This window comes from Eulemur rufifrons, chromosome 17, assembly GCF_041146395.1.
Source record: "Eulemur rufifrons isolate Redbay chromosome 17, OSU_ERuf_1, whole genome shotgun sequence".
Classification (NCBI taxonomy): domain Eukaryota; kingdom Metazoa; phylum Chordata; class Mammalia; order Primates; family Lemuridae; genus Eulemur; species Eulemur rufifrons.
Window position 1 is genome coordinate 47,067,232 of NC_090999.1, and position 26,895 is coordinate 47,094,126.

General features: G+C 37.9%; 1 protein-coding gene across 1 annotated transcript in view; it reads left to right on the forward strand.

The window, feature by feature from the left end:
• The first annotated feature begins 813 nt into the window (after positions 1-813).
• Positions 814-26,895, forward strand: part of TNPO1 (transportin 1) — an 87,277-nt gene continuing 61,195 nt past the window's right edge. The window contains exon 1 of the mRNA XM_069492121.1: positions 814-873. Coding sequence (XP_069348222.1) covers positions 859-873 — 15 coding nt within the window. The 5' untranslated portion in view covers positions 814-858. The remainder of the gene's footprint in view (positions 874-26,895) is intronic.

The window sequence follows — 26,895 nt, forward strand, 5'->3', positions numbered from 1 at the left end:
TTTATCTATTCATTACTATTATTACAGAGGTATAAAAACGTCTACCTCTCCCATTTTGAATTATTTACCGTTCAGAAAATAGAAGACATTTTAATTTCTCATGATGGCCGGTTAAGGAGAGAAGGGCTTGTTATTTCGAAGAGCAAGAAAATATAGGTTTATATGAATACACACCTGGAGACATAAGACAATTTTGTAAATCATTTGATTTTAACTATAGTTTATATGCTAGATACAGCATACTTCAAAAGGCTATTTTGTACTAAGCAGGCAGCCGTCCGCCCACATCTATCTGCCGAAGCCATTTCTGCTTTTTATCAGAGACATTGGAACTGCATTACTGTGGGATATGTTCCGTGTTGAGTAGGCGCCCAGGGCACGGCTTTCACTTGGGGGGTTATGCAGGGGTACAGAAGTTAGGCTGGGGCAGGGTCGTCCTCCTAGGAAGGCTCTGCACAGCCCCTAGGCAACCATATTTGCAGGCCATTTTGCTTGCTGCCCCACCGCGCCAGGCAGCGTCTGCAGCGGCTGCGGCCGCGAGCCAGAGGCTCAGGCCAGCGCGCCGACCGCAGGGGGCGCGAGCATTTGTGAGCCCCGGGACGAGCCGAAGCCCGAGGCTGCAGAGCCCACTTAGAAACCGCTGCGGCGGACCCCGCGGGCCCAGGCCGCAGTTTTCCCAGCCCCACCGCCGTTGCCAAGGCGACCGCCGCCGAATGTTCCCGCGGCGGGCCCCGCCCCCCGGCCAATCGGACCAGCGCTCGGCGGAGCCCAGGTTCTCTTTGTTCCGCAGCCATTTCAGGCCCCGGACAGGAGGCGACGCCGCTTCGGCAGAAGGCCCGAGCGCCCGAGGCCTCTGGGATGGTGTGGGACCGGGTAGGTGGCGTGAGAGTGTGCGGCCACGGACTGGAGGGGCGGGAGCAGAGGCAGGGAGTTCCGAAGCTGCCTGACGCGCCAGGCGGGAAGCCGCCGGGCTCGTCCGCCTTCCCGGTGCCCGCCCGGCCGTTTGGAGCCCGGCGGCGGCGGCGGCGCGGTTCTAAGCCCAACAGCTGCCGGCCCGGGCTCACTGCAGGACCCGGGTAGGGGGCAGGCGGCGGCGGCTCATCAGGTGTCCGAGGCCAGGGCCTGGAGACGGTTAGGGGCGGTGGGAAGGGAAGGATCTGATGGCCGGGGGAGCTTTTGTCCCGCCTGTTGAGCCGCAGCGTTTGAGGGCCCCCGGGTGCTGCAGTCTGCTGCCCTGGGACGGCTGCTTCCCGCCGGTTCTGGGCACTGTCGGGCGTTGCCCGAAACGGGCCCGTCTTTGTCCTGGCCCGGTCCCCTTTGCCCGGTGTCCCGCGTGTGCACACACCAGCTATCGTCTTCTCATTCAGTTTGCTGATCTATTTCTCCCGGCGGTTCTTTCCCCTTGGGGCCTCTGGGCCTTACGACATGTTTACATAATTTTAATGTTTGTAACTGTGAGTTTTGCGTGGGTTTGTGGTTTTTGCACTTCTATCCCTGCTCCCTCGTGTATCCGCAACAGGGAACAACTGCTGAGAAACAGACCGGCTACCACAATCAAAGTGTTTGGAAAATGGCTTTCTTCCTTTAAAAATGATCCCGTGTTGTTTACTGATTTTAAAAGTCAGTATGAATGTTGCAAGGTTTGCTTACAGTTTTAAGTCCATTATCTTAATCACTAATCAGTTTGGTCCAACAGCAGATGTAAATGTAGAAATTTGAAATTGGAATCTATCTACAAATTCATGTTGACAGTTTTATTAAGCTTAATAAGTGTCCTGCTTTGGAACAGCAGTGACTTAAATGATGAGTGCCTAAGTGCTACTTTTTTTAAAAGGTACTTTTTAAATTCAAGATACATGGTGTAATAGGTATTTGGAAATGAAGGTTGTAAAATGGCTGTCCTGACGTGCGCATTTTTAGGATAACAAAACTTCCTGTTGGATTTTAAGTTTCCTTGTTATATCAAAGCTTTCATATTAAAGTGGTAAATAAGTTATATTTAGTGAAAAAGGGAAGGATTCAGTTTTTTGGGAAAAGATCCCATTTTCCACTTTTACCCTACCCTACACCCCAATCGTTCCCAAAGAATGGCTGCACCAACTTGAAAACTTGCAACTGCAAAAGGGAAATACTAGTTTGAAGGTGCAGATTTCTTTTTTACTCCCTGGCATAAATGCATAGTAGTTTGGCAGTACAGTTTTTACTTCATGTAATTTAATGTGAACCTAGTGAAGTATTAGTGTTCCATTTTCTTTTTCCTTTGTAAAAGGGGCCTCTGCCCTGGGATTTTTGCATCTTTGTCCTAGTCAGGAATTATTAAATTCCTCCCACTGAAATATCTATAAAAATCTTTTTTGCAATTCTACCTTCACTCTCAGGTGGCTTATTTTCCATTATATAATGTGAGCAGAATAAGATTTTGGTAAAATATGATATATGATTCTGGTTGTAAATTTTTCCATATCAACACTTGTTATATTCTTTGTTTTTATGACTGTGGTTTATTTATGTAATGTTAAAGCCTTCACATGAGCTCGATTTTTCTAATTGCCGTAAATGAACTGCATTGAAATGTAAATGTCCTATATTTAGAAGAAGTTCTTGCATTTTAAACATATTGGATTCTGCAAACATTTTTTTTTAAAAGTAAGAAATCTGGTTATAAAAGAAGCCAAACCAAGTGACATATGTAATGAAATAAATTTATCAAATATAAACTGCAGAGAGGAGCACAGCAGTAAGTGGGAGTAATTTTTATTGACCAGGGTATAAATTATGAATATTTCTTCCTGAGATTGATATTTGAATGCATATTTATGCCAAAAAGATCTTGTTTCCTTCAAAACAGTTTGGTATACCTGTAAAAGGGTAAGAAAGCTGAAAGAAGCAAAATGATTGATTAACTGATGAGGTTTTCAAAAACAATGGAGAACAATAACATCTTCAAAGAGGAGGGATCAGAAACAGTGAAATTTCCCCGAATGTTGAGGATCTTTCTTAGTTGGTCCTTTTCAGCAAGTGCCATGGTAGATATCTGGTGAGTGTTGGCAGGTGAGGGATCTCCCGGGATGTAGAGGGGTTGAACTTCACAATGGAAGACAGATGTTTGCAAGAATGGTGTCTTAGTCAGTTTTGTGTTTCTCTAAAAGGGTACCTGAGACTGGGTAATTTATAAAGAAAAGAGCTTTATTATTTTAGCTCATAGTTCTATAGGCTGGGACCTGCAGGAAGCATGGCACTGCCATCTGGTTGGCTTTTGGTGCTGTGTGTTTATCAAACACTGGAGAAGGTCAAGTGAAAGCAGCCACGCAAAGTGTGGGAAACCTGAGGGGGTCATGGGTTTATAACAACCTATTCTCAGGGTACTAATCCATTCCTATGAGAAGTAATCCAGTTGAGAGAGCCAGAGAAAGAATTCACTAAGGAGAGAACAGCACCAAGCCATTCATGAGGAATCTGCCCCCCAACCCAAGCACCTCCCACTAGGCCCCACCTCCCAATGCTGCCACTTTGGAGATCAAATTTCAACATGAGTTTTGGTGGGGACAAAGAAACCATATCCAAACCATAGCAAATGGTGACAGTGGTTTGTAGTTATATTGTGGCTGGGTGATAGTGTAGGAGAGATTGTAGAAACCGGGTTTGATTGGTTTACTCCAAGACCTCCATTGCTAGATAGGGTTCCTTGAAGTATTGTCCACTGGTGTAATAAGTAAGAATGTTAGAGTTCCAGAGTGTCAGTGGTCAAATGAGCTATTGAAACTGGAAATGGGGATGCATATTTGTCTTGGAATTTTGTGTAGTAGATAGAAGGTGTATGGGAATGGTGGCTACATCTTATTCCAAAAAGGCACTCGGTGGCAGAGCAAATATGTGAACTCAGTACTGAAAGAAAGCTGATAACTGTGAAGACCACAAGGATTGGATTGATATATATACCCTTTTAATGGTTAAAATTTTAAAACAAAGTGAAACTTCAGTGTAGTTTAGAAAATAGGCGTTTTAGAGCCAGCCAGGCAACTTGGATTGAAATTTTGGCACCTTCTGTAATTGTTTGTGTGACCTTGGGCAAGTTACTTAATCTCACTTTTTTTAAATCTCATAATGTCATGAGGATTAAATGAGTGAATACAATAAGCTCTTAAAACTGGGCCTGGCATGTGGTAAGTATTCCATAAATAACAACTGCTATTATCAGCAATGTCACTATCCTTGTTAATTTTATTAGAAAACTATAGAAAATAACCATAAAATAATGCAAATCACCAGTACCAGGACTGTATGATAACTACTGTAAGCCCTTTGGTGCATTTCCTTCTAATATTTTTTCTGAGTTTATTGGATTTTTTTCATAATTAAAACTTTACTATATGAATAATTTTGTATTCTGTTTTTTCTGTATGCTTTTGAATTATTTTGTCAGCATTGTTAAATGATTGCATAATGTTTGTGTGACTATCTTGTCATTAAACAGTTTCTAAATTTTTTTCAGTTATAAGAAACACTGCAATGAACATCTTTGTGTATAAAACAATTTCTGCTTTTCAGATTGTTAAGATAGATTCCCCAAAGTGAAAATATTAAATCAAAGTATGTGAACATCCAAAGTTCATGGTCCATGTTGCCAAGTTGCTTTTACTAATTAAGGGAATTTAATAATGAACTTAAAATAAATGGAGACAACATAGTATTTATTGCTCCTGTTGCTTGGGATAGGAGGGAGTAGAGAGTGAATTAACATTTTTTTTTCTTGTAATGTGCAAGACATTATTTTTAGGCATTTAGTATATATTGTTTTAGGTACATTATTGTCATTTATTAACATGGCCTTGTGTTATACATGGGAGTTACTTCCATTTTATTGATGGGAGAAGGGATAGGTAAATACTTTGTACAATATTCAAGCCTGAATCTGAATCTAGATCTTCCTGATTGCAAAGCTCCTGCTCTTTTATTTGCATACTTTTATGTAACATACATATATATATTCAGAATCTCGTAGTGTCACAACTATAGATCAGAGACCGCATTATTGAGATAGTGAAACTGAGCTGAAAATAATGAATGGGTAAGTTACAAAGTTAAACCAGATAAGGCTTAACTTTCTACATACACTTTAGAAAAGGAAAAAAATTCCTATACCTGGATGAGATATAATTGATAACAAATACATAAAACTGTGTTCTAAAATGAATGCCACGAGTATTTGTGGGTGCAGCACTCTTAATAGTAATTTTAACACAAATAGGGGAGAGAAAACCAAAGAAATCTATCAAATTTGATTAAATTTGGGCCTAAGAGAAATGAAAAGGTCCATAATTAAATTGAAAAATATACTTAGTAAAATCCCTGGTAAATGAAAGTCTTTTTTTTTTTTTTTTGACAGACTCTCGCTCTGTTGCCCAGGCTAGAGTGAGTGCCGTGGCATCAGCCTAGCTCGCAGCAACCTCAAACTCCTGGGCTTAAGGGATCCTACTGCCTCAGCCTCCCGAGTAGCTGGGACTACAGGCATGCGCCACCATGCCCGGCTAATTTTTTCTATATATGTTGGCCAGATAATTTCTTTCTATTTTTAGTAGAGACTGGGGGGGGTGCGCGTGGGGGGGGAGGGGGGGTCTCACTCTTGCTCAGGCTGGTCTCGAACTCCTGACCTCGAGCTATCCACCTGCCTCGGCCTCCCAGAGTGCTAGGATTACAGGCGTGAGCCACCGTGCCTGGCCTAAATGAAAGTCTTAAGGGGAAATAAGGAAAAAATAATAATGTTCCAGATAAGAGTAACACTGCCTACAAGGTATAGATTAATTTTATACTGAAAATTAGAGCAAAAAACCCTAAAATAAAAAAAAAAAAACCCACACATTAGAGTTGCAATTTACAGTTGATTCTGAAACCATTAGTAAATCAATTTATCAGTGAAGTCCCTTTATCCTACCAGAGATGAAAAGGTAGATCCCAGAAAGGGGAAGATTCCACTGTTTTTGTCTTTACTAGGGAAGAGAAGTATTTTAGCAAATCATGAATATACTAAATACATTATAAGGAATGGGTGGTACCCACCAAAATTTTAAATAAACATAAAATTTAAGAACCATCGATCATTATGCTGGTAATTAGAAATTACGTTTTTGAAAAATATTTAATGAAATAATATAAGTAGTTTATTTGGGCTGGAACATAGGAGAATGGGGAAATGATGAGAAAGGTAGCAACCTATGAAGGACTTTGTGTGCCATTTACTAGTGCTGTGATTATTTCTTGTCCTCAAGAGATTTACATACTAGTGGAGAAAGAGATATGTAAACAAATAGGTGCTATAAGTGTAATCTAAGCTTTTATGATATAAATCTGTGGAGATACCAGGGCAGGCCAATAATAGATTCTTTGAAGAGAGTTGAGGGGAATGTCTGAGGCATTTGGGGAAATGGGAGCAGCATTTCAGGGAATATGTAAGCAAAGATAAAGACTTGCTTTGCTCTTGGAACTCTAAGCAGTTCAGGGGTCCTGAAAGGTATAGAGCAGGGGTCCATAAACTTTTTCTGTAAAGGGCCAAATAGTAAATATTTTCTACTTTGTGGGCTATATCAACTCTGCCATTGTAGTGCAAAAGCAGTCACAGATGGGAAACTAATGAGTATGGCCACATTTAACTGGTGGGCCTTAATTAGACAACCTCTAATACATAGTAGAGAGGAATTTAGGGGAGAGAGAACCTTCTGAGCCTGTGTTGCCCCAGCAAGAGTCATTGAAAGATTTGAAATGAGGAATTTAGAACACTGATTTCTGTGTTCCATTATTTATTCTGCAGAATAAAATAGATTTTTTAAAGCACTATGAATCAGTAAGAAAAGGGAAGACAACTCAATTTCTAAAATCAGCAAATTCACAGAAGAGGAAATACAACTAGGTGATAAACATGAAATAATTCTCTACTTACCAGTAGGAAAATGCAAAGTAAAGCAGTGAATTTTTTTTTTTTTTTTTTTTTACTCATTATACTGGCAAAAGTGAAAAAAGTTTTCCTAGTATGTATTGACAAGGTTGTAGGGAAGTTCATTTGTTGAATAAATCAGTACAGTTATGTTAATTTTAAAGTGAAAACATTTTTGACCCAGCAGTTTCCATTTCTTAGAAAAATTTTTACATGAGTATATGAGGGGTCATGTGTGCTAGGATTAATTATTCTTTGTCAGTAACCAGAGAACCTCCAGACTTTCAGGTCACCTTTCATCTCCAGCACTCCATTTATAAAAGGGTCTATACTTTCTCTTTTTTAAACCCCTCCCCAATTCTTCATGTCTTTCTACTGTGCCTTCTGGAATTTATTGCCATCATCTGCAGAATCCAGTCTCAACTTATTCTTAAACATTCCCTTTACTTTCTTGTTCTAATAGAAACTCTCAACTCTCTTCCACTGTTGTAGCTGGTTTTGGTTGTTTTTTCCATAGCTTTCCTTACCACTGTTCCTAGAGATGGGAAAGCTGTCTGCCATGAGTCTCTTTACTGCTTTCAGACTGTTTTCTCTCCCTTCTCCCTAAAATCCTCAGCTTTGGGTTATGTTATAAAGGCTCACTGTTTCTCTCTCCAATACCACCTTGGGCTTTACATTGAAATTGATAAGAATTTACATAACTGATCCTTCCAATACCCTGACCTCTCATTTCCTGGACCTCTCTTCGGTGCTGTTCCTATCTACCCTACCTCAGCCACCCATTCTGACAGTGATATTCTCTTGTGTTGTCAATGACTGCAGTCCGTCCATAGTTACTATTTCATATGTTCTATTCTGTGATGACTACTGCTGATTTTTGCAGTTTACTCCTAGTGTCTCACCCCCAACCATCTTCTGACCCCAATGGCCTCTCCAACACATTGATCCTGTTACTCTGCCACTTACCCTCTTGATGTTTTTACTCTCTTTTACGTGGAATTTACTCAACTTAAACTCTGTGGTTGATCATTTTAGTCACTCCTTTGGATCTCCTTCCTTGCTCTTTGCTTGTTTGGCAAAATCAGAGCCCTAGTTAAAACCAACTCTTTGCCTTTTTTTTGCACTTGCCCCTATGTAACTGGGTGTGGCCAGAAAAAAAAACATAACCACAAACTTCAAGTGGGTCCTTAATGCTACCTGGTGATCATACTGTATTTTCCTAGACTATTCACTCTCCCACTCTTCTAAATTACTGTTTCATGTCTTCTTTTCCTCAATCTTCTATATCTCTTCTCCCATTCTGTTTCTGCTCATGACCTTGATTCCTACCTTGCTAAGAAAATTGAAGTAACCAGACGAGACCTTGCACAGACTCCCTCCACCCTGTGTCTACTTTGCACAGACTCCCACCACCCCGTGTCTACCAGCATCTGCATCAGTACATACTGTCTTCCTGCTTGTTACCTTAGATTAACTGTTCATGTTTTTGTCTGCTTTTCTAGTAGATCCCATTCTCCCTCAACTGCCCAAGGACATTGCTTCAGCTTCTTTCCTTCCACGTCATCAATTTTGTTTTCTATTGAATCATTTCTATCAGCAAATAGACATGCCATTATTTCTCCCATCTTAAAAAAAAAAAAAAACTTGACCCACTTCATCACCTGTTTCCCCAATTTTTTGTTTCCTTTTGAAGTAGTATTTCTCAGAAGAGTTTGTGCTTAACTATTGCCAAGTTTTCTCCTCCAGTACTCTAGTAAACCCACCCAAGTCAGGCCTTTGTCTGCATCACTCCTACAGAAATAATTCTTCAGGTTCTTTAGATGGTGACTGTATACCACTTTGAAGATACTTCTGTTAATGGAGGGGTGTGGAGAAATTGAGTAATAGTGGAGGGGAAACAGAGTCAAAGCTGGTTTTTTAAGATATTATTTTTAAATAATTTTAAAGTTACAGAAAATTTGTGAGAATAATTCAGAGAACTCCTAATACACTGATTCCTCCATATTGCTAAATGCCATGTCATTGATTATCTTTGTTATACTTGACCTGTCAGCAGCATTTGACACAGCTATTTGCTCCCCTTAGCCTTGAAACCATTTGTTTGCCGTCTAAGGCACTACACACTCCTGGTTATTTCCTGCCTCAGTGCTGGCTCCTTATAATTCTCTTTTGCCTTTCTTGTCAGAGTGCCGCAGGTCCTAGTCCTTAATTTTTGTTGTTATTTGTTTATTTGTTTCTATCTATACTCTATTGGTAATCTCATGCAGCCTCATGGCTTTAAATGCCAACGATGCCCAAATTTGGATCTTTAGCCCCTCTTCCTGATTCCAGTCTCATTTGTTAACTACCTATTCAACATCTCTACCTAAATGTCTAAAAGTAGACATCAAACTTAACATATCCAAAACTAAACTCCAGAGCTTCCTGCCCAATACCTGCTTTACCCACAGACTTCCGCATTTCTATCAGTGGCATCTCTGTCCTTCCGTAGCTCAGGAATCTTGGCATTATTTTTTTACTTCACTTGTTCTTTCGCTCTTCGAATCCATTCTTTGAGGACAATCTGTTTTCTGTACCATCAAAATGGCATTCAGAATCCTACCATGCCTCACCACCTCCCCACTGCCACCACCCTGGTCCAAGCCACCACCATCATTTCTTGTTGGACTACTGAAATGGGTTGCTGCCTGGTCTGCCCATTCTACCCTACCTCCTCTCAACAGTATTTTCTCAATACAGTAGCCAGACTAAGCTTTTTACAAATTAAGACAGTCCCTGTTACTTCTCCATTCAAAGCCCTGCGATGGCTCCTGCTGTGGTCTGACTGAATGTATGTGTTGTCCCAAAATTCATATGTTGAAATCCTGCCCTCCAAGGTAATAGTATTAGGAAATGGGATGTGAAAGGCAGTTAGGTCATACAGGTAGAATCCTCATGAATAGGATTATTGAAGAGGTCCTAGAGGGATCTCTTGCCCCTTGTCTCTTGAGGACACAGCAAGAAGATATTGTCTGTGAGCTAAAAACAGGCATTCAACAGATACTGAATATGCCTTAGTCTTGGACTTCCCAGCCTCCAGAATGGTGAGAAACAAATTTCTATTGCTTATAAGCTATCTAGTTTATGGTATTTTGTTATAGCAGCCCAAAGGAACTAAGACCTTCTCTCTCATTCACTCAGGGAAAAACTAGTCTTTACAAAGGCCTACAAGGCTGTACAAGATCTGCCCAATCCACTCCCCTTTCTCCTTGCCTTCCTGACCTCATTTCCTACTACTGCTTTCCTCTATGGTTACTGGCCTCCTTGCTATATCTTAAACATTTCTGTCATGTTCCTCCTACTTTAGGACCTTTGCTTTAGCTGGCTCCACTATCTGTAATATACTTCTCCCAAATATCTGCTTGACTCAATGGCCTCACCTCCAAGCCTTTGCTCGGATCTTATTTTCTTTAAACACCCCATTTAATACCACATTCTATCCTGTTCTCCTCCTAGACCCTCTTATCCTGGAGTCATTTTAATTTTTGCATAGTACATACCACCTTCTAACACACTCTATCAGGGATCAGCAAGCCACAGCCCCATGAGCCTCTGGCCTGTTTTTGACAGCCTATAAGCTAAGAATGGTTTTTACATTTTTAAAGGGTTGCTAAACAAAGCAAAAAATACATGACAGACATATGTGGCCTGCAAAGCCTTAAATGTTTACTATTTGGTCCTTTTCAGAAAAAGTTTGTACTATATATTTTAATCTGTTTAGTCTTTCTCCTCCCACAAGAATACAAGTTCCAAAAGGGCAGAGATCTTTGCTTTTTTGGTTTTTACTTTTTTAGAGACAGGGTCTTACTCTGTCACCCAGGCTGGAATACAGCGGTGCCATCGTAGCTCACTGCAGCCTCAAACTCTGGGGCTCAAGCAATCCTCCTGCCTCAGCCTCCTGAGTAGCTGGGACTACAGGTGTGCACCACCATACCTGGCTAATTTTTTTTATTTTCTTAGAGATGGGCTCTTGCTATGCTGCCCAGGCTGGTCTTGAACTCCCTTTGTTTTATTTATTGCTTTATCTGCAGCATCTATAACAGTCCTAAATGTAGTAAGCTCTCAGTAAATATTTGTTAAATGAATGGTTTGTAATGGTGCAAAATTGTAAATAAGTTGTATTCATCAATAAACTAATTAATAATGAAATTTACCTGTATTTAATGACTAGGAAAGCTAGGGCATATTTTGAAATTTGCTATAGAACAGAAATAAAACATTTTTTTGTTTCTACAATACCTGTGTGTTGAAATGCACAGAGAAGAGCTCTACAAGGATACATATCAAGTGAATGCTAGAATACCTCCAGGGAGGGGACCAAGATTAGGAGAGGTAGTTGAAGTGAGCTTGAATTTCATCTGTATTGTTTGCTTTTCTTTTTTTAACAGTGAGAAGTATCCACATTAATTTTTTACTTAAAAATTGTTTTTTAATGAAGAAAAGGGGAAAATCAGAAGTATTTAAAAAATAAAGCAATGAGAGGAAATAGAGAGTAACAGGGTGGAGAGGGAGGGAAGAAGACATTGCCTTTTTAAAATGTCATATTGGGGCAGCAGTCAATCTGAATGAGGGGAAGGAGTGAGCAATATGAATATTTGGGGTAAGAGCATGCGAAAGTGAAGGCCTTTATGTGGGAACAAGCTTAGCCTGATTGGGGAACAAACCTGTGAGACTGGAGCATAGTGAAGAAAGGGGACTGCTAGGAGATTAAGTTCAGAGAGATAGGCAGGGGCCCAGATACGATACAATTTTGTAGGCTGTGATAAGGATGTAAGGTTTTATTTTAAGTACGATGGGAAACCACTGGAAGGTTTTGATGGAGGGAAGATATGATTTAATTGCAGGTTTAATAACAAGATCAATTTTGCTGCTTTGTCTCAGAGAATGGTCTGTGAGGGAACAAAAGATGAGGCAGGGAAATCTATTACAGTAGACCATCTGGACTAGGGTAGACAGTGGAAGGGGTGAAAAGTAGTCAGATTCAGAGTATATTGTGAGAGCATTGGGTGCTGATTTGGATGTGGGATGTGAGGGAAATCAAAGGAAATAAAGATTATTGCCTCTGCTCTATATATTTGGCCTGAACAATTGAGTGAAAACTAATGACATTTAGTGATAATAGGCAGCTGCAGGAGGAGCAGATTTGAGGGGGAGGGAGAAGGGAATCAAGAGTTGTTTCAGATCTCAGCACAGTGGCTCATGCCTATAGTCCCAGCTACTCTGAAGGCTGAGGTGGGAGGATCGCTTGAGGCCAGGAGATTGAGACCAGTCTGGGCAACATAGGGAGAACCTCATCTGTTAAAAAAAAAAAGGGGTGAGGAGGAGAAGAGAGTTTGTTTCAGCCAGCAAAGTTTGACATGCCCAAGTAATAAATAAGTGAATATTTCCTGTAAGATATTGGGTACTTGAGTCTGGAATTGAGGATGCTATTTAATGGTACAGACTAGGTGAGATTATGAAAATAGAGAAAAGAAGGGGACCTAGGATGTTGAGGTATACGGGGGCCAGCAAAGGAGACTGACAGAGAGCAGCCAGTGACATGTGGCAAAGCAAAGAGTTGGGTGAAAGAGTGGTCACCTGCATTCAGCACTATGAAGAAATTAAGATGAAGCCAAGGAGAAATTGTTGGATCTGGCAACATGGAAATCTGCCTCAGTGGAATGGAGTAGGGGAGATGGTGACTATATACAATTTTCAAATTATTTCTGTGAATGGAGGGGAATGCAGATTGAGCAGTAGTGAACAGAGTCAAAGCTGGATTTTTAAGATATAATTTTTAAATAATTTTAAAATTACAGAAAAGTTGTGAGAGTAAGTCACAGAACTCCCAAATGTACTTTACCTGGATTCACCAATTTTTAACATTTTGCTACATTTGTTTTTCTACCCCCCATACACGTTATTGATTTTTTTTTTGATTATTTGAGAGTAGGCTCCATACATCTTTGCCCCTTTAGCCCTTAATACTTTAATGTATATATTGTAGAGCCAGCATATTCTCTTAAGAAACCACATGCAGTTAGCAAATTCAGGAAATTTAGTTTTTCTATGATCCATATTACAATTTTGTCAGTTGTCCCAGTAACATCCTTTATACACAGTCTGGTCCAGGGTTTTATGTTACATTTAGGTGTGATGTCTTTTTAGGCAGAGGGTTTTTTTTTTTTAAAGATAGAACTTTGCCATTTTATTCTCGTAACAGCCCCATGAGATATAGCTTTGACTATCTAATTTTATAGATCATAGATCATAGGTTAATTTTTCTTTCCATGACTAATAAGTGGCAGAGCCAGAACTCAAAGTCAAGGATAGGGACTCAAGGGTCTGTATCTTTAAGCACTATGCTGCAGTAACTCCCACATAGTACATGAAAAAATCTGAAATTTCTTATTTGAAGTAGATAGGTCAAATACATAGATCAGAGGCAATGACCCTTATGTCAAAAGGATGATTTTTAAATTTCTAGATCTGTAATTATAACCCTCTCACTTCATAGTAGTGCATCAGTTTAATATGTCACCCTGATAAGCATTATAGTACAGAAAGAAGAATAAGAAAAGTAAAGATATTTAAACCTTATATGTAAAATTTATCAGACTTTGACGTGTGATGTTTTCAGAGTTATTGATACTGGTTGTTTAGAAAGGTAAAATGCTTGGATTCTTTTGTGGTAGGGTTGAGTTGGCAGTAGTATATGGACATGGTCTGAAGAGTTCTGATCTGTGTTTCGAGAAGAGTTTGTTTCAGCTAATGAAATGCTACACATCAAACCTTTATTAGAAAATATTATTAGACGTAATTGAGGAAAAGAGCTTTAATGATTGAACCATTGAAACCACAGGTGCTCCAAAGAGGAATTAGAATGCTCCCTTGGATTGTTGGTTGAATAATGTTATACGCAGTTTCATATCACACAGTTTTGAGGGGATAATGAGTGAAGGACTTCCATTACACAGAAACACAATTATGGTGAGAATTTTTCTATAATATTTTCAACCAAAGATTGTTCTTGCTTTTGAATGTGACATCTGTAATAAGTGACCTAAGGCTGGCACATTGCTGTGCCTTTTCACAGGAGCCCACATATTTGCTGAAAGAATCAAGTAACATGTAGCTTTCACTAAGGTAATTTAGTAGTCCCAGAACTGGACTTGGACAATTGAGTTGAATACAAGTTTCCCTGAAGGCTGAGAATTTCAGTAGCAAATATAAAGGAAAGTAGTAAGGCTGGCTTTTGAATGTGGAGTATGACCAGATTGATTATTTACAGTCAACTAAATGTTTTACTTCTAGAAGCTGAAAGGAACTTTGCTTTATAGGTGAGGAAATAAACCAAGTGAGGGTGAGTCACTTGTAGAGGATTGCCCAGCTAGCTATTCTTAATGCAGAGAACTGAGATTAGCAGCCCAGATTCCTGAGGCCCCCCACCCCCCTTTTTTTCTTTTATTTTGGTTCTAAATGGCCCAGAAGACTTTAAGACTGTTGGTGGGAGGCAGTTTGTCCTTAAGCCCCGTGAAGTTACACTGGGCTGTTAGCTCCAGACAGGTTGTGGCTGTGAGTTCATCATCCTTCCCTTGGGCCGACACCCCACCCAAATAAGTAAAGTATGAAACAGTGGAGGGATTGTGAAGGTGGGAAATTTTTCTAGAGTCTTCTTTTAGCATAGATAGTAAGTTCTGAAACAAGAAAGTGGTATGGTAGTTTAATATTTAACGTAGGAATTTGATGGAAAAGCTTAAGAGCCAGTAGAGAAATAAAAAAATGAGGCATGAAAAGGAAAGGCTCTAACAAAAATTCTAACATTGTTTTACAAAAATTTGTTTTACAAAAATTCCTAGTGGGCTAGAGGCTTTTGTTTTAGTATTGGTACTTGCTGGTTAGGTACACAGAAGGCAATTTTTATTTATAGAACAGAGTATACCCATTCATACTTGAGTGTGATTGTAGTAGAGTTTAAATAGCTCAACAGCCAGGGCAGAATTGTGATTTCAGGTAAAATTATCATTTTCTGATTCAAGGAAGTACAAACTCCTGAACATCTCAAATGCCTTTGAGTCAAGTTCATCACATGCCTAGTCACATATTGAAATATTGAATTTAATATTCAATAAATTAATTTAAATTTAATAACTTAAGAAATCTTAGTAATTTCCTAGTTCTCATCCTCTCATTTCAGACTTTTTATTATTTTATTTGTAATTTCCAGCTGTGAAATCCTACACAAAGTACCTAATAAATGTTTGCTTATTGATTTAATATATGAAGTTCCTTCCTTCTAGAAGATGCACAGTACTTTTATAAGAATATTTAACCAAGAGTTAACTGGGCATTATATATTTTATTAAGTGTAAATAATATGGATTAGTTATTACATGAAATTTTTTTTTACATTGAAGTATCAATCATTTCATGTGACTCAAGGCAGAGATTTGCTTTCTGTGTCCCCAGCCCTCCGCCAATATTCAGGAAAAGCTTATTTTATAATAAATGAATTTGTGTTTCTTTTTAACAGTCAGTTTCATGTAATGGAAATAGTGGTTGTTTTTAAGGCAGTTAATTATACTCTTGTGTCTACCAATTATAAGTGTATGGTCATCGATTGTGTCTACCTCAAAGACTAAATAGACACACAGAACTATACTATTAGTTTTAAGTCAAGATAATTTGTAAGCATACAGTTTCTTTCCATTCCTTTTTATTTGTTATATTAGCTTCCTTAGGCAAAAAAAAATATATCAAGAAGAATCCATTGATGATTCTTCATTATAACATAATTAACTTAGATTTATTTATTTCTGCAGTAGAGATTTTCTTATGTATTAGCATGTAATTTTTTACTTAAAATACTTATTATCGAGAAAATCTGTAGAACTTATTACTACAGAAGTCTCAAGAACCATTGTAGAAGAATAATAGGCCCTCTTTTCTAAGCTACGATTCATTTTTGTTTGCTTTTGGCTTTTACATCTTTGGTGGGTTTTTTTACTTAATTCTCTTAGTTCAACATATTGTTTAAGGCATTTGTTGATTTTTTTATTACACGATATTTCCAGAATTATGTACCAATGTTTTGAAAAATTAGAAAATTGATGGAAAATGCTTGCAATATTATTTTTTTATATTAAATAAAATTTTGGAATTCTTGGTTTAAATTTTGTAGTATTACTGTTTCTGTATATCTTTGCTTAGTATTTTGCAGCATTTAAATAAGTCCTAACATTAATTTCTTGTTATAATATTTTTTAAAATTATTTTTGTACACATAAGGTATTAGAAGAGCAATCTCAAGTGTAGAATCTATAATAACGCCCATTATCTAAATAAAAGTAAAATTTCTATTCTCTAATATGTAGAATGGCCTTTCTCTGCAACTAGGTCTCTTGGATTATAAAACAACTTTTCTGGTATAATTCTTGCACTTTGCAAAAGTTGAATCCTTTTTTTTTGTTTGTTTGTTTGTTTATTTGTTTTTGAGACAGCATGTCATGCTGTTGCCCTGGCTAGAGTGCCATGACGCGTCTTCATAGCTCACTGCAACCTCTTGGATTCAAGCGATCCTCCTGCCTTTGCCTCCCAAAGTAGCTGAGACTACAGGCATAGACGTTACACTAGGCTAATTTTTTCTATTTTTAGCAGAGACCGCATGTCTCTTGCTCAGACTGGTAGCAAACTCCTGACCTCAAGCGATCCTCCTTCCTCAGCCGCCCGGAGTGCTAGGATTATAGGTGTGAGCCACCACACCTGGCCTGAATCCATTTCTTAAAATTGCTTTAAAGATTTTTTTAAATGTTATCTTCTTATAATTGTGCCTATTCATTTTAATGGCTTAATCTGGGAAACAGTTGCTCCAAGTACGTAAATTTTCTAGATAACTAAAACTTAACACTTTAATTACCATAACCTTTAAGCATTTTCACAAAAAACTTTCTAAACTATATTTCATACCTTCCTGCCTTTTTAAAAAGTTAAAAAAAAAAGATATAATTTAAGCTTCTTGATGACTCACTTGTCATTATGAATAGCAAGCATTGAACATAAAATAGTAACATTCTCTGAGGTCTTTTGCCCCTGTGCTACTCATGACTTCAACAGTTATACTGTTGGAAGGTTTTATTATTTATTTTCATTGCAAAGATTACATAACCAAAGATTTAAAAGAGAAAAGAAAAAAGGATCCATAGTGGTAATACCTTAACACACTGCTAGCTTTTTGTTATTTCCCTCCAGTCTTTTTCGTTTAATAATCTGGTCTTTTTCATATACATATTTTTCATTTAATAATTCAGTCTTATATATGTATTTTTACTTATCTGCAATTGTACCCTATGTACAACTTTTTATCTTTTTTTTAATACTTTTTTAAGTATAAGCACTTTGTGTCATTACTGAAATTAACCATCTTTTTTTTTTTTTTTTTTTAATACAGAGTCTCGCTCTATTCCCCGGGCTAGAGTGAGGGCCGTGGCATCAGCCTAGCTCACAGCAACCTCGAACTCCTGGGCTTAAGCGATCCTCCTGCCTCAGCCTCCCGGGTAGCTGGGACTACAGGCATGTGCCACCATGCCCGGCTAATTTTTTCTATATATATTTTAGTTGGCCAGATAATTTCTTTCTATTTTTGGTAGAGACAGGGTCTCGCTGTTGCTCAGGCTGGTCTCGAACTCCTGAGCTCAAACGATCCGCCCACCTCGGCCTCCCAGAGTGCTAGGATTATAGGCGTGAGCCACAGCGCCCGGCCAACCATCTTTTTTTAATGGTTGCATAATAGCCCACCAATTGAATGTTGTGTTATTTATCCATATATTTATTCTTGATATTAGAAATAGTACTGGGATAAAATCTTTGAGATTTTAGCACTTTCTTTTCTGTATTTAGGAAATACTGTTCTTAGGATACAGTCTCAGCAGTGTAATCATGAGGGCAAATGGTATAAAAATATGTATGGCTCTTGCTAGAGATTGCTGAGTTGATTTCTAATAAGTCATATTAGTTTTATACTACTATTAGTAATTTGCTAAGGTTGAGTCATCATATCCTCAGCAGCATAGGATATTATTGTTGTAGAATTATCTTTGCTAATAAAACTAAAAACACTACTTCATTATTACATTTATTGATTACTAGTTAAGGTTTGGCATTTTCCCATGTTTGTTTAATGTTATATTTCCTCTTGTGAATTTTCTTTCATGTGTTATCTGTTGGTTCTAAATTGTCTTTCTAGACAAGTAAAGTTACTAATGTATTGCTGTCTTGTTGGAGTGTCTAACTTTGTATTGCTGTAATATGCTAGGAGCTCTCTGTTATACATCCAGCATATTTGGAAACAGTGATAACTCCTGGAAATGCATAAGAGATGTTATGGATCCTTTGAGATAATGGAGTGTCTGAGTCTTGAGAAGCAAGTATCATAGTGAAAGTAAGTTGCCACTGTCCCTACATCTCCCCTGGTATGAAGTGTTGGTAAAATGAATATCATGAGGCTTTTTTTCCCTTGACGAATTCAGTGGCAATGATTGTCAGTGCTCAGAACCTAAATGGTATAATTTGGAAAAGGCAAGGGAAGGGAAGACAGAGTATTGATAGAAGTAGATGGGAAAGGAATCTTGTTGTCCATAAAGAGGGTGCACACCTGAACTGGCAACTGATTTTATTCTTGATTTTCTCTACTTCCCACTCAGTTTACTCTTCATTCATTGGGGTATATTCATTATACTCGTTGCTTCTATGAGACTTCCTTCTATGTCAGCTCTCAAATTTACACTGATGTTCAATCTAAGGAAATTAATTCCCCTAGTAGTCATCAGCCTTCATTGTACCAACCCTACAGTTCCTAGAGAACATCCTAAGACGTTCAGTTTCTTCTATTTAAACCAAAAACATTTTGGGAATGGTTTATCATGATCTATAATAATTTTGTAATATATATAAAATCATGTGATATATATTTGAATTTTTATTCAATATTTCTATTCTTATTAAGCTCTTTTGTTTCCAAGGAAGAGAAACTCATTCAGATTGTCTTAAGAGAAAGGGGAGAGGTTTAAGTTATTCATGGGTTAGAAGTAGAAAGCTGTCAGGAAGCAAGGCAGTTCCCAGGAGCAGTTACTCTCACTCTGGTGGTTTATGTGATCTTGCTCAGTGCTTCCTTGCTTCTCTCTGTGCTGGTCCATTCTCTTCTCTGCTTGCTTAGAATTTTTTCCCCTTCGTAATTTTGTCCTGCAGATGGTATCTAATGATGGCCACCTACCTACCACATCATGACCTTTTAGCTTTTGCTTTCAAAACTGGTAAATGGTAAATTATCTTAGTATTTCCTGTTTATATTTCAAAGAAAGAAAATTCAAATGATTTAGCTTATCTTTTTGTCCTAAGATTCATCATGTGAGGGGTCAGGTGCCCAGTCATGGTTTAATCAATCAATTGTGTTTAGGAAGTGTGGTCCCAAAGTGTAAACTTTGCCATTAATCCCTTCCTTAGACATGGGCTGTAGGCTACCCAGTTCCCTTCAGAAAAGGCTCTTGGGTTTACTGATATATATCTATCAGAAAATCAGTGTGCCATGCAAAAACAAAGGGTAAGTCTCTAATATAGAACAGATGTTCTGTGTTTTTAAAAACAGAAATCAAATAATTCCTCTTAATTTGTAATATTGATTTCTGGGTCTTGATTTCCTTATTTTTTAAGTAAGAGGATTAGATAGATGTCCAGTGCTCTTTTCATTTTGAGGATTAAATGTTATGATCGCCATTCTCTATTACAGTTAAAGTTTAAATTGATAAATTCCAATTTCATAGGATGAGGGGGATGAATGGCAATACGGACATGATATTCAATTGGCTAACTCATTATTTCTATTTGCAAGACTACAATACGCTTTTTAACCCAAGATTTTGTTTTAAGGGTATATGCTTATAGATTGAACCTCTCTTAGTATGTATGGCAGGTTAGCATTATCTTTTGTGTTCAGTGTAATCTCAAATTTCTTTATCATCTCATATTTCATTGTATTTTTTATAGTCATTAATTTTTTATGTCTCATTAGTCTTGGTTGAGTTTTAATGCTTCTTTGTCACAATAACAGAAAAACACACCTGAATACTCACAGAATATATGCTGTGAGAACTATGAAACAAAAGAGAATTACAAAACACTGAGGAAAGAAATCGCAGAAGACACAAACAATGGAAAAACATATCATGCTCATGGATCATTAGAATCAACAATGTTAAAATGTCCATACCCCCCAAGTGATTTACAGATTCAATGCAATTCCCATCAAAATACCAACATCATATTTTACAGATCTAGAAAAAATAATTTTACGCTTCATTTGGAACCAGAAAAGAATTCATCTAGCCAAAGCAATCCTAAACAAAAAGAACAAATCTAGAGGCATCACAATACCAGACTTCAAACTATACTATAAGGCTATAGTAACCAAAACAGCATGGTACTGGCAGAAAAAAGAGACATAGACAATGGAACAGAACAGAGAACCCCGACATAAAACTACCCACATACAGCCAACTAATCTTTGACAAAGCAGACAACAATCTACACCGTAGAAAAGAAGCCCTATTCAGTAAATGATACTAAGAAAATTGGATAGCCACATGCAAAAGAATGAAATAGGATCCATCTCTCCCGTCGCTCATAAAAATTAATTCAAGATGGATAAAAGACTTATATGTAAGGCATGAAACCATAAGAACTCTAGAAGAAAATGTAGGAAAAACTCTTCCAGATATTGGCCTAGGCAAAGAATTTATGACTAAGACTCCAATGGTGATTACAGTAACAACAAAAATAAATAAATAGAACTTGATTAAATTAAAAAGCTTCTGCACAGCTAAGCAAATAATCAACAGAGCAAATAGACAGCCTACAGAATGGGAGAAGATATTCTCAAACTATACATCCAATAAAGGGCTAATATCCAGAGTCTACAAAGAACTCAAATAAATCAGCAAGAAAAAAACCAACAACCCAATTAAAAAGTGAGCAAAAGATATGAACAGAAGCTTTTCAAAAGATAGACAATTGACCAATAAACATATGAAAAAATGCTCAGCGTCACCAATCATCAGGAAAATGCAAATTAAAACCACAATGAGATATCACTTTAACCCCCGTTAGAATGGCTTTTATTAAAATGTCCAAAAACAATAGATGTTGGCATGGATGCAAAGAGAAAGGAATCCTTATACACTGCTGATGGGACTCCAAATTAGTATAACCTCTATGGAAAACAGTATGTAGATTCCTCAAAGAACTAAAAGTATACCTACTATTCAGTCCAGCAATTGAACTACTGGGTATCTACCCAAAGGAAAAGAAGTCATTTTATCAAAAAGATACCTGCACTCAAATGTTTATTGTAGCACAATCCAAGTGCCCATCAATTTATGAATGGATTAATAAAATGTCGTTTATGTATACCATGGAGTACTACTCACCCATAAAAAAGAGTGAATTAATGCCTTTTGCAACAATTTGATTGGAACTGGAGACCATTATTCTAAGTGAAGTATCTACAGAATGAAAAAACAAACACCACATGTACTCGCTATTAAATTGGAACTAACCAATGAGTACACATGTGCATAAAGGGAAGTAAAACTTAGTGGAAATCAAGTGGTCGAGAGGGGAGAGAAAGGGAAGGGCAAAAACCCACCTAACAGGTACAATGAACACTATATGGCTGATTGGCAGACTTACAGCCATGACTCAAGCGTAACAAAAGTGATCCATGTAACCAAAAACATTTGTACCCTCTTAATATTATGAAATTTTAAAAAATCAGGAAAAAAATGAAAAAAAAAATCCAAAAAACAAAGTTTAAAAATTACAAGTTAAGATTAATTTATTATTGAAGAAAGAAAAAAAAATTTTATAAATTTAGTTTAGCCTAAGTGTACAGTGTTTATAAAGTCTACAATAGTGTATAGTAATATCCTAGGCTTTCCCATTCGCTCACCACTCACTCACTGACTCACCCAGAGCAGCTTTCAGTTCTTCAAGCTCCATTCATGGTAAGTGCCCTATATAGGTGTACTATTTTTTATGTTTTAACTGTTTTTTTTTTTTTTGGACAGAGTCTCACTCTGTCACCTGGGCTAGAGTGCAATGGCGTCTTCATAGCTCACAGCAACCTCAAATTCCTAGGCTCAAGTGATCCTCCTGCCTTAGCCTCCCGAGTAGCTGGAACTACAGGTGCATGCCACCACGCCTTGCTAATTTTTTTCTGTTTTTAGTAGAGACAGGGTCTCGCTGTTGCGCAACTGGTTTCGAACTCCCAAGCTCAATCAATCCCTCCCCCTTGGGCTCCCAGAGTGCTAGGAATACAGGTATGAGCCACCGTGCTGGCTATTTTTACTGTCCCTTTTTTATGTTTACGTATGTTTACATGCACAAATAAATACTTACATTGTTTTATAGTTGCCTACAGTATTCAGTGCATAACATGCCATATAAATTTGTAGCCTAGGAGCAATAGGCTCTACCATCTAGGGGGAGGTGTGTGTGTGTGTTTGTGTGTGTGTATACACTCTATGATGTTTGCACAAGGATAAAATCACCTAACACATTTCTTAGAATGTATTCCCATCATTAAGCAATAGATGACTGTACTTAGTTTTTGCCCTTATACAGTTTTTGCAGACTGATTAAATTCATATCTGATTTAATATTTACCACTTGATCTCCATTTTTTTCTTTGTTCTTTTTATTTCTCTAGTATGTCTCTTTTGATTTTTGTACTTCTTTAGACTATCACCTTCCTTAGTCTTTTCTTGCTGCTATAACAAAATACCTTAGACTGGGTAATTTATGAATAATAGAAATTTATTTCTCACAATTTGCAGGCCAGGAAGTCCAGCAGATTTGGCATCTGGTGAGGGCTTGCTCCCTGCTTCATAAATGGCATCTTCTTGCTGCATTCTTACATGGAAAAAGAATGAATGCTGTGCCCTTACATGGTAGAAGGGGAGCTGAAGGGCAAAACAGGCTCCCTCAAGCCCTTTTTGGGGCATTAATCCCATTCATGAGGGCAGACCTAATTGCCTAAACGCCCCACTTCTTAATACTATTGCATTGGAGATTAAGTTTCAACATGAACTTGGGAGGCACACAAACATTCAAACCATAACATTCTGCCCCTGGCCCCCGCCCCCCAGATTCATGTATCCTTCCCACGTGCAAAATACATTCATTCCATCTCAACAGCCCCAGAAGTCTTAACTTGTTCCAGCATCAATACAAAAATCTAAAGTCTATAGTCTCTTCTAAGTCAGATATGGATAAGGCTGAAGGTATGATTCCTCCTGAGGCAAATTGCTCTCCAGTTGTGAGCCTATGAAACCAAACAAGTTATGTACTTCCAAAATACAGGGATGGGACTGGTATAGGATAGACATTCCCATTCCAAACTGGAGAAATAGGAAAGAAGAAAGGGGTAATAGGTCCTAAGAAAGTCCAAAACCAAACAAAGCAAGTTAAATTAAATCTTAAGGCTCCATTATAATCTTCTTTGACCCCACACCCTGCCTTCCAGACATACTGGGGCTGGAGTTGGTCCCCCAAGGCTCCAGGTGGCCCTGGCCCCTTGGCTTTGCTGGGCATAGCCCATGCATGCTGCAGCTCTCACAAGTTGGAGTCCAGTGCCTGCAGTTGTCTCAGGCTGGAATTGCACTCTGGTGACTTTGGAGGTGGAGGAGTGGGAACCACCCCCACAGTTCCACTAGGTATTGCCCTAGTAAGGGCTCTCTGTGGTGGCCCCATCTCTGTGGCAGTTCTCTGACTGAGGTTCTCTAGGGCATTCTCTGAAATCTAGGTGGAGGTAAGCATGGCCCCACATCTTGTGCATTCTGTGCACCTACAGAGTTAGCACCATGTGGACACTGCCAGTGTTAACTGCCTTTGCCCTGAGAAGTGGCCCAAGCTGTACCTGTGCAGCTGTGCTCGGTTGAGGCAATAACATACTCCTCATTTCCATCTCAGACCTCATCAGAATGGCCTTTACTGTCCTTATTTCTACCAACCAGAAGGATCAGGACCACCTAAATAATCTCTAGGTTGAAGCTTGTTCTACCGCTTTCCTCTTCCTGAGCCGTCACCAGAATAACCTTTTATCATCCAGCCTTTACCCCATTACCTAGTGCCAAAGCCACTTCCATATTTTTGGGTATTTTTTACAGCAGCACCCCACTTCTCAGTACCAATTTCTGTCTTAGTTCTTTCCTGTTACTATAGCAAAATACTTTATACTGGGTAATTTCTAAATAATAGAAATTTATTTCTCATACTTCTGGAGGCTGAGAGATCCAAGATCAAAGTACCAGTGGATTAGGTGTCTGGTGAAGGCTTGCTTTCTGCTTCATAAATGGTGCTTTCTTGCCCCTTCCTCATATGGAAGAAGGGGAGTGGTAGGGCCAAACAGGTTCCCTCAAGTCCTTTTATAAGGACACTAATCCCATGACCTAATCACATCCTAAAGTCCCCACTTCTTAATACGGTTGCATTGGGGATAATATTAAATTGATTCAACTTGAATTTTGGAGAGATACAGACATTCAACCATAGCATCACCTTATTTAACATATTAACTGCCCTGTGAGTTGTATTTATTCATACTAGTTTTGAGCCTGGGGCCTCGTGAAGCATATGTAACTCACTTATCTTATCTTGGGAGCCGCAAGAACTATTTTTCAAGTTGCATATAACTGATGCACAGAAAACAATAAAAAATAACAAATTTTTCATTAAATTAGAAAGGATCATTTTATTTTCGAAGTTTTTATTCAATTTTTTAATAAAACACTGTTGTCCCAAGGAAAAAATTTTTTTTCCTAATGTGGTAGTCAATGTGTTAAATGACAGGTTAAACAGCCCGTTTTAATGCATATTCTTTGATTGTACAAAATAACCTAAGTAATTTTCATCTTAATGTTATCTGATGGTACGAACTGCCATAGATATATCTGGATCTTATTGACAATTTAAGTTGGGGGGAGCATATTGTGAAGGGAACAAACATTAAGTACCTAATTTGTGGCACTTTAGGTTCTCATTTAATCTTTTCATCAACCCCATTTCACAGATGACTAAATTTGTGGCTCAGAAAATTAAGCAACTTTCCTAAAAAGTTTATCTTTGAGAGAACTGGCATTTGAACCCATGCTTCCTCTACTCCATCCTGCTGCTTACTAGAAACAAATAGTGTGGAACAATGTTCAGTTCAGGAACTAAAGTTGTAAAAATTGACTTCCTAAGTTTTTTCTGCTGTATCTGTCTTCCCATAAGTGACATCTAACTAATAAGTATCCCAGTTGTGTGTGAGATTTCTATGAACAAATGGAAGGTTAAAGCTAATGATAATCAGCCTACTAACTACTTAACCTTTTTTCACCTTTCTATTTTACTGTCTAAGCTGATTTGACCCTTTTCTAATTTAGCCCTTGTATTCCTTTTTCTGTTTACACTTGAAAATGTGAAATGTTAAATCCACATGTTATATTAATACTTAACGGTAGCTTTGGACATAAATAAGAAATTCCTGGAGCCCTCTCACTTCAGAACCTGAGGAACAATCTAACTGCAGTTAAACAGTATGTTTGTAGTTACTAAGATGACCAGTAATGGTTAACCCCATGTGCTATCTAATTTTTTAAAAAATTACCAGCTTGGCTTTCTATCAACTGTACAGGTGTGTCTCATTTTATAAATATGTAAAGTGGATTCTAAAATATTGAATCATACCTTTTTTTTTGACTTGCCTTATAATTTCAGATGTGTTTCACAGGAAAATATTTGGCTATTTGCATCATAGCCCTTTTTTACCAGCTCTTTAAATTCAGCAAGTGTAGTTATGATTAGTAACTTGCCTGGTGCTGATATATTTTAAATTATTCAATGCCAATATTTTATCAAGAGTACTTGCTAGAGTACTGCAGATTTATCTCCATCTTTTATGCATGCCAACTTATAAACCAGCAAGTGTATCATCATATCATCACATAGTGTAAAGCAGTATTACTTTAAGACAAGCTAATCTTTTAATTGATTGTGCTTATATTAATATATTTAATGAACTGTGAATCAAAGGAACAATTTGGAGTAGTGGAAACATTGGACCAGAAGTAGGAAGACATTAATTTCAACCCAGTTCTTAACATTTACTAGCTGAGTGACTTTTGGCAAGTTACTTAACATTACTGAGACTGTTTCCTCAACTCATAGGGTAGTTTTGAAAATTAAAGAAGATAAAATATGAAAGTACTTTGAAAATTATTGAGCACTGTACTTACTTGAAACCACTTGGCAGTGATCAGCCAGCATTCTGAAAGGAATTTACAATCATGTTATAGCACTTAAGACTTTAAAAGAGCTTTTGTTAAAAAAAATCTGTCACAGAAATGAAAACTATTGGAGGTAGAGTTGACATAGGCAGTGACAGTAGTCCATTGAACTATTTAAATAAATAACTCTCTGCTTGAATGCAGCAATGGGAGGATCCCTGGTAAAGCTCATTAATGAATCCTGCGATGCTAAAGAATCAGGGACCTAATTTTCTCATTTTGTATATTTGAACTTTAATGTGTGGGTTTATTTAGAGAGCTTACTTTTAGTTTTATGAATGACTTAATGTTGCCATTTGAAGAAAGATATAGTTATCATTCAAAAGATACATTGATTTGATATACAAATTTAAATCATTTTGCCTATCAAGGACCATAATTTTCTAGTGTGTTTTATTATAATTTCCCAGCAATAAACATTTATGTTCTCTCCCCAAAACTTGGCTTTTCCCAAGTTTGCATTTCTGTCTTAGAACTTAAGTGCAACTCCTTACCCATTCTCTGTCACTGTTAAATTACAAAGTAAATGGACATTGTACTTAACAGGTTCTGATGCATTCAGTCCTTACTAAG